The following is a 13,494-nucleotide window of genomic DNA, read 5'->3' on the forward strand; positions in this document are numbered from 1 at the left end:
TAACTGAATTTAAATCATACAAACATAAAGCATAATATTTGCAGCACTTTTGAGCTCAAATTATAATAAAGAAATGCATTAACCTTTAGATTCACGTGGGACACAAAATGAATCCAGGTGGGCCTGTTGATTACCCTACATCTAGAATATCTTTGCAGCTCCCCTAGTTTGAGAACCGCTTGGATAAACGAATGATTGTGGGCTTGTTAGTAAATGGTATGAATAGCTAACAGTTCAGCATTTATGCTTGGCATCCTACTTGACTGATATATGGACAATCTGTATATATACACAGCACACATAAAACAAATCTTTGTTTGTTTTTTGCTCAGATGGTGTTTGTCTCTCATATTATTTGCATGCATGGATCAGTGATATAGAAAAAAAGTATAGAAAAAAATTATTTGAAAAAGATCTGTCTTTGGGAATGCTTTATTAATGCATATCACATACAATAAAAACAATGGAAACACTGCAAATGTTAATAATGCATTTTTAAGCTGATGAAAGTGCTCTTGGGCGATATTACAGAGATTTGTCTTGCATAAAGATTGAAGTGCAGCTCACAGCATCGTGAGCTTTTCATAAGCATGCTTGAGGTTGAATTGATCAGAGTTATTGAGAGCTAATTCTAGCCTGGGCATGTCTTTGACCAGAACACCGTTTCTTGAGCTGAAAATGTCAGCCAGAGGGGCAGCCATTGGTGAAGGCTTGTGTTCATTACACTGTGGGCCCTGTAGACTCGGTGCGCATTTCACCTCATAAGTAAAAAAGAAGGTGCCATATTTAAAAGCACAAGCATCAGTGACAACTCCACGTCTAAGTTTAAAAGAGCATTTACCAAGAAGATCACTGTTCCAGTTGCGATCTGCATCATATACTTCAAAACTTAGTCTTTTGGCCATGGTGATCTTAACAGGACCAAAATCAAACGTGTCTCGCCATTGTGGATTGTCATTATTATCAATAGTTTCAGTGCGCTTGATTTGATTGCCATATTTAACTAATACAGTGCCATCTGTTTGAGTTCTTACATCTCCATACAGACCTTTGGCTTTGAGTTTGTAGACCTTCAGGGTAGCAAGTCCTTTTTCAGCTGGACAGCAGTTGGACTTAATAACTTGACTACTTTCACAAACACACGCACAACGATCTCTTGCACTGCACTTCTTACCCATATTACAAGGCTCAGAGCAAATCTTCATGAGGGCATTTTCAATGATGTATTCTTCAACAGCTTTCTTCAGTCCTTTTCTGGCAGGGTGTTTAGCACTCAGTAAGAAGTGTAGGGGCTTCAGAGAGTAGTGCACAACATCAGGGAGGCTCTTCAAAGACTCAAGCCAGCTATTAAGGGGGTTTGGGTGTGACGAACCAGAAAAAAGCAGATGTTCTCCATTTATGTTTCCTCCGATGATATCTGTCTGACGCTCACTGAACATGCTGCTGAACTTCTGATTTGTGCCCATTTTCTTTTTTTTTTCTTTACAAAAATGTGCCTCTGCCTTTACAGTTGCCACGCTGTATGAACCAGAGGCTTCTACATCCAAACAGTCTTTGATTGCAGTGTCTGTAAGTCCACTAACTGCTGCTTGACAGGATTTAATAGCTGTTATGGCTTTAATTCGCCCCCCTAATTTTACACTTGTGGTATAGTGAGTTCCGTATGTGGAGATCAGGCTGCGATAGTCATCTCGATCATAGGACGCAGGGAGTGATTTGATTGCTTCAAGAAACTCAGCATGAAGAGGAGGATTTGCAGCTACTCTATAGCTGTAATAAATAAAATAAAATAGATATTAAACTCATTTTAATTCAGTATGATCAAAGGGTGAGCAATTTACAAGTGATCTTTTCCATAATCATTATCTTTTTTGGCAGCTCCAGTGAGATAAAATAACCCAAGCTCTCTCTCACCTGTAAAAACTGCATTCAACTTGATGTTTGGTGAAACTGTATTTGTCTTCTTTTGATTTTGTCATTGCAAATTTAGCTTCTCTGGAATGAGTGCTTCCAACTGCAGCTCCAACTGCCTTGACATCTATACCTACTTTCCAGCTGGCCGAGAGAGCTGATGACGAATCATTGACCACTGCTTCACTTGATTCAAAGATCTGACTGGAGACTTTCATTGAACACTTTGGCAATGTCCTCCAAAACTTAACTGCAGCTGGTAGCTTCTGCTTGATTCCATTCATGTATCTGTTTTTACGCAGGTTACAGGTGCCGTTTCCTAAATCCCATTTTTCTGTGTTGATAACATAACTACCTTTGCGCTCCATGGTCACAACATCAAATCCTTCACCAGCTAGATTGTATCCTGGAACAAAATGAGCATCTTCACACTGTTTTGATGTGCCTATTTCCTTATCTCCAGAAATTGCCACACAAAGCATTGCCCAGATAGCAACTAGATAGACCTGTAACGTCCCCATTATCTGTAGTGAGAAAAAATAATTAAACATTATTAGTATAAATATTGACAAGCATCAGCTAACAAAAGCAATTGCCCAGAACTATAACAATTCCATTTTGTATCAGTATTGCTCTGTTACAGCAAAGCAAACAATATCATTATTTTTAAACAAATGACAAACTTTTAAAAATAATTTTAGCATCAGTTATTATTTAAAAATTTTAATAAGTACTTTAAAGTATTAAATTTGAGGTATATTAAAAATTAGTCACGAAATGTGTTTTTCTAACCTGTCTTTTCATTTGGTGGTTGCTTGTCTGTGAGTGTCAGATTTGTGGTGCCAATAATATACCACGACGTGGCTCTAACCAATATTCAAATGTTAGTTTAACACATTGGGTGGGCTTAAGTTGAGCAATGCTGAGCAAGAAAAAAAAGAAAAATCAGACTTGCCAGTAAACACTGTAAATGTATGGGACTGCAGATTTGTAAAAAATTTGATAGATGTTTTCATTTTATTTTTAAGAGCACAAGTGAAGGAGAGCATATGCAATGCATTTGTGCATTTACTGTTCATTTTCCAAAAGCTTGGGTTGATGAAAACAAAATGAAAGAGGGTAGAGCAATCATGCCATGACTGCAGCAGGCAGCAATGCAATGTAAAGAGCAGCAATCTCATTGCAGAACTGCTCGATCTCTCCAGTGATAAGTAAACTGGGGTCATTTGGTTTGTTGGTTTCAACCTCAGATAGCATTTTTAGAGCCTGCCTGATTTACAGTATTGTGCAAAAGTATTTGGCCACCATTGGTTTTGTTACTGGATATTTTTGAACAGATTTATTTTTTGGTCTCTTTAGGTCTTCTATATTCTATATGTTTTTGAGTCTTAGATACGTAAAAAAAAACATTGAATGAAACACCAGACTTCTTTTAGCACTTTCCAGAGTTCTTGTTTAGTTATATTGTTAAACCTTTCTTTTTCTGTCTAAGTGATCCCATATTGCCTTATATAATATTCAGGATTCCATGTCCTTGATTCAAGGCTGCAAGCACTAATTCTTCCACTTCTCTCCACTATTCAAGTTTTAAACTATTAGACAAAATAAATGTAAAAATAAATAAATAAAATGAATAAATAAATATTTTATATTTCTGGCTGTGTTCTAATAAAGAGAGTGATAAAATTATATACAGTCGTTATACCGTCACTTAAGCACAAATGTAATGGAGACCTAAAACTTTTGCACACTATTGTATTTTGTATACAAATGAGGCAAGCACTTCTTCAAATAATTGGACTACACTGACTGGTGCAACTGGTGCATCTTCCAAGATAAAGATTTTTAAGTTCATTGGGACATGAAGGTAATACAATGACAACTTTCAGGAGAAAAATAAAACTTAAATACAAGTCCCAATTCACTCAATTATGCCTTGTGGTTTCATAGGACTCGTCCTTCCCTCTGGCTCCAATTTGTTTTGTTTTTTTACCCCTCACCATCCAGTCCCATGAGCTGCCATCATCACACTGGCAATGTCATACTGGCTCATCAGCTCTCCATCTTCACCTTCTTTTTTTTAAGTCTCTGCTCTGGTCTTTTCATCTGTCATCTCCTATAGTTTTACATCCACCGGAAGCTCTGTGTCATTCACCAGACCCCTTGACCTCGCTCCCAGAGCAGATCCTCCCTAACTATACATTTTACTGTCATGCTAATGTTACATAATTATTAAAGATTGCGGTATGTAAGATTCAAAATACTTTTTCACTCAGCCCCTCCACTGACACTGTTGCTAGTTTGATGACACCAACAGGACCGGGCATGGCTCACTATCGAGTGGTGAGCCTACAGCGTAAATACTAGTGACAAATAGTAGACCTGAGAAATAGAAGCTATTTCTAAAATAGAAATTTTAGGTGAAGGTTAGGACAAAAACTACTTTTTCTCACGCAAAAGCAAAAGAGCAAAGAGACGTCTGAGATGCCAAAGAGATGTCTGGGGGTTCAGCACGTTAATGCAGTGCTCACCTGCAGTACATGCCATCACTGCGATGGCATGTCTGTTGTGTAGCTAAGAGACCTGCCATTCCTCAGTGAGCTTTATCCAATGACAACGAAGATCAGATGACCATCGCTGCACTGAAGGCTGGGCTGTCATTTTCCGATGACAATTCAGACCCGCTTCTTCCCTTAGGGCGAGGATATGAAATCTGATATGATGGCTGTTCCAACCCAGGCTGGTGGGTCCAGAGATGGCTTGTCCTCCAGCACCGCCGCCAGATCGATTAGACAGGTTTTACGTGGGGGCTACAAAGAAAGGGCAACCCTTTAAGATTCCCGCCCCCTTCTTCCTGGAGGTGCACAGTAAGTTCAAGCAGAGCTGGAGGGCACCTTTTTCTGCCTGGTCTGCACGCGCTTTTGCCCTCACCTTTCTCAATTACAGAGTAGCCAGGGGGGTACGAGAAATGTTGAGTGTGCTATTGCGGCCTATCTTGCCCGTGTGGTGCTTCTTCTTGGTGTGGTCAGCCTCAGCTCCCGTCAAAGGTCAGAGCCTATACTTGTACGGACCAGGTTGCTTCCACTTTGCATCCTATGGCCACATACCAATGCTGCCAGCCGCAGGCATTGGCCCAGCTGCATGAGGCAGGTTCCAACCCAGGTTTAATGCACTATGCACAGCAACAGACTATGCTCTAAGTACCACCAAGTCAGTTCCGAGTGCCCTGAGAGGGACGATGGTCATTCTAGTGGTCAAGGGACGCCACCTCTGGCTAAAACCTGACAGATATGCATGATTTTGACAAAGTTTGCTTTCTTAACGCACTCATATCCCAAACTGGCCTTTTCGGTGACACTGTGGGTGAGTTCACCCAAGAATTCACCACGGTGAAAGAGCAGTCAAGTGCAATATGGGAAGTCATCTTCAAGAGAGCTCCAAAAACCATTTTCCCTGCCGACCCATCCACTTAGGCGCTCGTCTGAAGCTCCAAAATCTGCTCCACCGCAAATGCAGGGCACCGCTAAGTCCAGTAAATGGACTGTGAAGCGTCCCTGAGATGGGCCACTCAGAGAAAAGGAGGTTTGCGCTTTCCTTGGCGGAGGGGCGGCGACACCCATATCATTACAATCAGGCTGCTGGCCTCACGGCTGGTGGCTACCAAATTTTCAATAAAGAGCAATTTCTACTTTCTCCGGGTGTGACAGCCTGAACACTGCCAGCATGGGACGTATGGCTTCCAGCTCACAGGATCGGTGCTCTTGGGAAGAAGGTAAGTGTAAGCAAAACCGCTGGTGCATCAGTGATTGCACTGAGGATGTCAGTCGTGCAGGTTCTGCCAGCCTAGTTAGCGCTGCCCAGCCTGTCGTGATGACTCTTTCAGACAATCAGACTCTGCTATGCGATTCAGGTTGCTAAATGGCCCCCCAAGTTCATGGGTGTGTATTACATCAGTGTCAGCCCTGTGTCCGGCCCCTGTCCTGCACATGGAGATTGCTGTCCCCCTGGAGAAAGAGGCAATCGAACCGGTCCCTCCAGCCAAGATAAGGTATGGGTTTTCATTTTTAGGCTTTTCCTGTCTCCGCGGGTTTTCACCAAGCTCGCGGAGGGTGCCCTAATGCCCCTTTGGCTTGCAAGCCATCCACATACTCAATTATCTAGATGATTGACTGATTATAGCTACTTGTGAGATCAATTGGTTATGCAGAAGGACAAGGTGCTCTGCATGGGAGGTATCCGTTCTTGCCGCACGTTTCAGATTGCTCAGATTGTTCTCATCCCTGGTGAGCAGGTCTTGTTAGTTGCACCTCTCTGGCAAATCCCTCTGAGGAAGGACTTTCTTCTCTGGGACAGGCACCATCTGGTATTCGCACCTAGATCTCTGGAACCTCACATGGTGCACGGGGGGACTTGGGTAACCTACCTCTTTAGGTGGTTAACACCATTACTCATTACATAGAGCATCCTCTATGAGGCATACCTTTGATCTGAAGTGGAGGCTATTTGCTGTGTGGTGTGCTTCCCTTCAAGAAGGACCTCTGACATGCCAGATCAATGTGATTCTGTCCTCCTTCAGTTGTCTGGAGCAGAGGCTGTCCCCTCTGCACTGAGGGGTTGGTGTTGATAATCTCCACTTTGAGGACGCGGGGATGGCTGCGCACTGGGAAAGCATCGCCTCATCATCCAGTTCCCCAGAGGCATGAGATGCTGGATGATTAAATCCATCCTGTCCCCCTCTCATGCCCACTTGGAGATCTCTTTGTAGGCGAGTTCTGCTTGATCTACTCGACTCAGTATCTTTAAGATTTCTGTTCATGTTAACCGCTCTGCTGGTCGCATTGGCATTGGTCAAGTAGGTCAGATAACCGGAGATATTTTCGATCAGTAAATTGTGCCAGCAATTCGGGCCAGCCTACTCTTGCGTTTTCCTGAGACCCCCGCCCACCTAAATGCCCAAGGTTCCTACTGTGCATTTTTCAGTACATGTTGTGAACCTGCAATCGCTGCCCATGGCAGAGCCAGTTCCTTTCTGTGCTGCATCCTGTTCTCACTCTGTGCTATGTGACGGCATTTAGAGCTTTGGACTCCAAGCAGCTGCTTTTCTGTTATGATCAGGAGAGGGGAAGTGCTGTATCTAGGTTAGCCTACTTCATAGTGGGTGCATTCGACTAGAAGTGCACATCCTCTTGGGCGTTATCATGCCTCTAACAGACATCTGTAGAGCTGCGGGCTGGGCTACACCTAATATATTCATAAGATTGTTGACGCGTTGAAGGGCTGCGTCTCTGGTGATGATGGTGCACTCACACTGGAGCCTGGCAAACCTCTCACCAGCGACATGGTAAGGTTCAACCACTGTGGTGTTTTCCATACATTTTCCCATAGTGGAAGTTTTTCACATAGCATTGGAGTTCCCCTCCCGCTGTTGAACGAAACAGTTACTACGTAATCCTTATCCCACAAGGGATGTTCCTTCGCAACAGTGGTTAAATCACACCGCCAAAGCATGCTGTTTTTGTTATAGTCACAGTTAGGCAAATAAAATAGCCCTTTAATATTTTACTCTAATTTGCTAAAATTATGGTGTATGCTACTACTTGTGGGTTTTTCACTGTCATAAAAATGTACATGTGTATAGTTCAATGCTGGATTGTAATCAAACTTGATTAACATCATCACTCACCCGAAGAAGCATCATAACCAGTATTTGTTTATTTTTTTAGCAAAATATTGATTTCATTTAGTCTCATTTAAATGCGCTGTGGTTGTGAGTGTGACCATATCGGACACAAATATGGCAGCAAGAGTAGTGGAAGTGATGTTTTTGGTGCACATAAATAAGGCAGCCTTAATCCCAAAGTGATAAAATATAATTGGGTAAACCGGCAGTGGGCGGGTTATAGAGAGCAAAACAAAGACAGACATTCCCACACAGAACACGCTTTTTCATAGGAGAATAACTGACTTTAGTATTGTTTTTAAGAGAAACAAATATGTTTACTTAGCATGTTTCTTAAATATCTGTAAACATATTATAGTATTTATATGATTTAGGAGTCAAAGACCTACATACAGCATCTGTAAATAGCATCGGTTTACATATTTAAGAAAAAACCCTCTATATTGGAGAAGAAAACAGTAACCTGTTTAATTTACTTCAGCATTTTAGTCCCTTGTCTGGTCTTGAATTGTCAACACCGCAAGTCTCCAGCGTTTCCAGCGTCTAAAGTGAGTGTTTGTTAATAAATCTGGATATTTTGATAATTCCTTTTGTGTGTGACTTATTATATATACACTTGAAGTCAGATCTATTAGCGCTCCTGAATCATTAGCCCCCTGTATATTTTTTCTCCAACTTCTGTTTAACGGAAATAAGATTTTTTTTCAGTATATTTTTAATAAGTAATTTATAATATTTTTTTTTCTTTGCCATGATGACAGTACATAATATTTTACCAGATATTTTTCAAAATATTAATATTCAGCTTAAAGTGCAATTTAATTGTTTAACTGTTTAGGCAGGTTAGGGTAATTAGGCAAGTCGTATTACTGATTTCAATACGAATAGCTACCAATGAATAGCTACTCGAGAATCAGTTTCACAATTGTAAAGAACATAATTAATTTAAATTTATAGCTTTCAGTACTCATCCAGTTTGTGAGGAGATCTTAAATCCGTTTTATTTTAAAGAAATCTGCTGATAGTGTTGAATTTGTTCTTGGTAGTTCTGCGTTGCTTATTGATTCACTTGTTTGTCTATAATACTAAAGTTTGCTGTACAATAATCATAATCAACCCAAAGACACAATATGCATTTTTAGGCATCACAATTAATTAACATATTATTTTAAATGGATCATATTTGACATGCAGTTTTTAATTTTGTTACAAGTATGTTACAAATTTTAAATTTAAATGTTAATGAAATTTGACGCAGCAAAGCCAAGAAGCCAGCCATGACATTTACTAAATGGTATTTAAAATACTTCCATGAATGTATTTTCATTTAATCATTTTAGCCTTTTTAATTATGTTGCGATTTAAATTTTTTTTTATAATTATTAGGACTCATAATAATGATTTGAACGATTATATGTTCTATTTCTTTTATCTGCTGTCAGCCAATGATTTGTGCCTAAAATGTGCGTACTCATGGGTCAGAGTTTGTACACAGGTAGGCACATTTTCCCGCTAAGTTTTTTTTGGTTTTATAAATCTCATCTTTTGCATAGGAAGTGGCATACTCATATTTCAGGGACATATTTCAGGTTTTGGGCATACGCAATGGTTATAAATGAGGCCCCAGGATTTTGTTTAATTTTGCATAAAAATTATTCAAGGATGATTTCTTGGATTTAATAACTTTTTCATTAAGTGGTAATTTATTTGGGCTGAAGTTAAACAAACAAATTAAGTTGAACATTACAAAATTTACGGCGGCACAGTGGCTCAGTGGTAAGCACTGTCGTCTCACAGCAAGAAGGTCGCTGGTTTGAGTCCCGGCTGGGTCAGTTGGCATTTCGGTGTGGAGTTTGCATGTTCTCCCTGTGTTTGTGTGGGTTTCCTCTCTATGGTCCAGTTTCCCCCACAGTCTAAAGACATGCGGTACAGGTGAATTGAATAAATTAAACTGTGCGTAGTGTATGAGTGTGTGGGTTGCAGCTGGAAGGACAACTGCTGCGTAAAATGCATGCTGGAATAGTTGGTGGTTCATTCTGCTGTGGTGACCGCAGAAATAAAGACTAAGTTGAAGGAAAATGAATGAATAAAAAAAAAATTGTATTGGTTTAAATTCAACCGATATACATGGCTTGCAACAATTTTGCAGACATTTTTTTCATCATTCTGTTAGTTCCCCTTTACTGTTATGCTTTGAGCTTGTATTTGAGATTTTCAGGTGATGTTTCATTTGGACTCTATTTTCTTTTCTTTTTTATCTTAATATTCTGGAAGTTTCATTGTTGTTGGTTATCTTAGTTTTACACCTCTGTAGGCTACTCTGGTTCTTCAGTTTTGTTTGGTTTTTGTGAAAAAAGGACTTCACTCAACCTGAAACCTCAAATATACTTAAGGACAGTTAACTCAGTCCAAAAAGAAGATCTGCTTTTACAATATCCAAAGACACCCTACTTCAGTGGTTCTTGGCTAGAGTCCTGGTGACACACTACTCTGCACATTTTTTATGTCTCTCTTCTCTGACACACTGATCCAACCATTGACCTCTCTGCTAATATAATGATGATCTGGATAAGGTGTGTTAACATAAAATAAGCTGAGTATAATGTTTTACACAGAATTGCATGGCAGTGCTTAGAAATATTTCCTTAAGCTTGCCTCACTTTCCCTCTCCTGGAGTCTGTACCAAGTAATACCTAGACCAGCGATGGGCAAACATTAAACCTTTAGGGCCGGAGTACTACAAAAAAAAAAAGCTTCGACCCTAATCAAACATGCATATAGTTTTCTTAGTGACCTTGAGGAAACTGAGTAGGGAAATATTTAAAAAAGAAAAAAAATACAGGAGGGCTAATAACTTTTACTTCAACTGTATGTACTATTATCCTCATTAAAGCCTAGACTATCATTTATGAGGGACAATAGCGTGAATTTGACTGATTTCAATAAGAATAGCTGCCAAATTTCACAATTGTAAAGAACATAATGCTGTAATGCCGGACATATGTTTATGAACATTTCTGAAGCCGCATAAATCACTTGTTTACATGTGATGCCTTCTGTTAAATCAGTTTTATTTTTTTAAACTGCATGTTCAATTGTTTTGCTTAGTGTTGGAGCAAAACTCTGCTGGACAGGAGCTCTCCAGGACTGAGTTAGGACATCCCCGTCCTAGACAAATGTACTCTACTTTTCTTAATTTTACTAGTAGGACTGTTGAAAAAATGTCTCAGCTAAGCATTTTAGTAATTACATCTCAAAATGTAAAGTCCCCCTCAAAAGAAGCAATTGCACTGTTTGGTTTTGTGAATGCTTTAATAAAACAAAATACAATGCAAAATGCCATGAAGTGGAAATAACTGAGCAAAGGTTATCACTAAGCATTTGAAGCATATGATCATTATGAAGATTTGCAAGATTAGGAGCTATTTTAATACATGATCTGAGATCAGACTGACGTTTTAATGCTATATCTGCTGTTCATAAGTGCTGTTCAGTATATCAAAGAAACTGCGGGCTGATCTGAGCCTGGGCATGTCTTTGACCAGAACACCATTTCTTGAGCTGAAAATGTCAGCCAGAGGGGCAACCATTGGTGATGGTTTGTGTTCATTACACTGTGGACCCTGTAGACTCGGTGCGCATTTCAGTTTGTAGGTAAAAAAGAAGGTGCCATATTTAAAAACACAAGCGTCAGTGACAACTCCACTTTTAAGTTCAAAAGAACATTCACCAAGATGTTTACGGTTCCAGAGGTCTGCATCATACACGTCAAAAGTCAGTCTTTCTGACATGCTGATCTTAATAGGATCAAAGTAAAATGTTTCTGGCCATTGTGGATCATTATTATCATTAATAGTTTCAGTTCGCTGAATTTTTTGGGAATATTTGACTTCTACAAAACCATCAGTTTTAGTTATTAGATCTCCATACAGACCTTTGGCTTGAAGGTTGTAGATTATGAGGGTGGCAAGTCCTCTTTCAGTTGGACAGCAGTTAGATTTTAGAATTTGACTGCCTTCACAAACACACGCACAACGATCTCTTGCACTTCCCTTCCTACCCATCTTACAAGGCTCAGAGCAAACCTTCATGAGGGCATTTTCAATTATGTATTCTTCAACAGCTTTCTTCAGCCCTTTCCTGGCAGGGTGTTCAGCACTCAGTAAGAAGTGTAGGGGCTTTAGAGAGTAGTGCACAACATCAGGGAGGCTCTTCAAAGACTCAAGCCAGTTTTTAAGGGAGTTTGGGTGTGACGAACCAGAAAAAAGCAGATGTTCTCCATTTATGTTTCCTCCGATGATATCTGTCTGACGCTCACTGAACATGCTGCTGAACTTCTGATTTGTGCCCATTTTCTTTTTTTTTTTCTTTACAAAAATGTGCCTCTGCCTTCACAGTTGCTACGCTGTATGAACCAGAGGCTTCTACATCCAAACAGTCTTTGATTGCAGTGTCTGTAAGTCCACTAACTGCTGCCTGACAGGATTTAATAGCTGTTATGGCTTTAATTCGCCCCCCTAATTTTACACTTGTGGTATAGTGAGTGCCGTATGTAGAGATCAGGCTGCGGTAGGCATCTTGATCATAGGACGCAGGGAGTGATTTGATTGCTTCAAGAAATTCAGCATGAAGAGGAGGATTTTCGACTACATTATATCTGTACAGAAACATTAAATACAGTTCAAATAGATATTCAGAGTAATGACAATAAAAAGTGTAATAAAAGGGAGCATTTTCCCATTAAAGTATTTAGTTCTTATAAAATGTATCATAGCTAACAACCCTGCTCTCTCTCACCTGTAAAAACTGCATTCAACTTGATGTTTGGTGAAACTGTATTTGTCTTCTTTTGATTTTGTCATTGCAAATTTAGCTTCTCTGGAATGAGTGCTTCCAACTGCAGCTCCAACTGCCTTGACATCTAAACCTACTTTCCAGCTGGCCGAGAGAGCTGATGACGAATCATTGACCACTGCTTCACTTGATTCAAAGATCTGACTGGAGACTTCCATTGAACACTTTGGCAAGGTCCTCCAGAACGTAACTGCAGCTGGTAGCTTCTGTTTTTTTCCACGCAAGTAATCATTTTCTACCAGTGTACAAGTGCTGTTCCCTAAATCCCATTTTTCCATGTTGATCACGTAAGTACCTTTGCGCTCCAAGGTCACAACATCAAATCCCTCTCCAGCAAGATTGTATCGTGGAACAAAAGGAGCATCTTCACACTGTTTTGATGTGCCTATTTCATCTTCTCCAGAAACTGTCATCAGAAGCAATGCCCAGAAAACCAACAGATAAACCTTGTTCTGCCTCATGATCTAAAGTATAGTGAGACAAGAAAATGTAAATCTGTATAATAATATCACATAAATCTGTAAAATACATGTTGTCAAATATTCAGGTACAAGAACCTGGTATTCTAAAAAGACTATGTATCACAAATTAACTGTTGCATGTTTAAATTGCTTATTTAAAGTCATATTAATCTGGTCATTTTAAAGTTTCTTACCGCTGAATTCAGAGATGCACTGATGAATGAGTCGTGAGCCTTATATATATATTACCTGGCTTTTTATGTCATGGTTATGTGGTTGTGGGTGTGTTAGGAAATGATTTCATGACAAGGACCATTCTTTATTTAGAACTGTTTCTTTTATCTTCTGGCATGATAAAACCGAGAAAAAAAAGATCTTCACTGCCCACTGAAGTCCATGTACACAGAATTTAAAGCAGTAATACCAAATACAACATTTATTTAAAAAAAAAAAAACCTGAACCAGAAGTAAAAATAAAACAAATTTCAAGCTTCCTAAAGATTATTTCAATAAAAAAGCAATTTAAAAAAACTTTTTTTTTTGACTGCAGCATTTACAGTACATTTCTTCAAAATAATGATAAACATT

At 39.5% G+C, this 13,494-nt stretch overlaps 1 protein-coding gene and 1 pseudogene across 1 annotated transcript; both read right to left on the reverse strand.

The window, feature by feature from the left end:
- Positions 1-515: 515 nt before the first annotated feature.
- On the reverse strand, positions 516-2,432 carry LOC130246245 (perforin-1-like). Its single transcript, XM_056479122.1, has 2 exons — positions 1,915-2,432; positions 516-1,770 (listed from the first exon to the last, which is right to left on the reverse strand). The coding sequence occupies exons 1-2, from the start codon at positions 2,430-2,432 to the stop codon at positions 564-566; spliced, it is 1,725 nt and encodes a 574-aa protein (XP_056335097.1). The 3' UTR covers positions 516-563.
- An 8,478-nt stretch (positions 2,433-10,910) lies between these two features.
- LOC130246247 (perforin-1-like) lies at positions 10,911-12,906 on the reverse strand (annotated as a pseudogene).
- Between the last annotated feature and the right edge of the window lie 588 nt (positions 12,907-13,494).

Source organism: Danio aesculapii, chromosome 19 (assembly GCF_903798145.1).
Source record: "Danio aesculapii chromosome 19, fDanAes4.1, whole genome shotgun sequence".
Lineage (NCBI taxonomy): Eukaryota > Metazoa > Chordata > Actinopteri > Cypriniformes > Danionidae > Danio > Danio aesculapii.

Excerpts from the sequence above, each read along its gene's own strand:
- LOC130246245 (XM_056479122.1), bottom strand. The coding sequence starts at position 2,432 with ATGGGGACGTTACAGGTCTATCTAGTTGCTATCTGGGCAATGCTTTGT. Across the intron at positions 1,771-1,914 it reads GTTGAATGCAGTTTTTACAG|CTATAGAGTAGCTGCAAATC; the intron begins GTGAGAGAGAGC and ends TATTTATTACAG.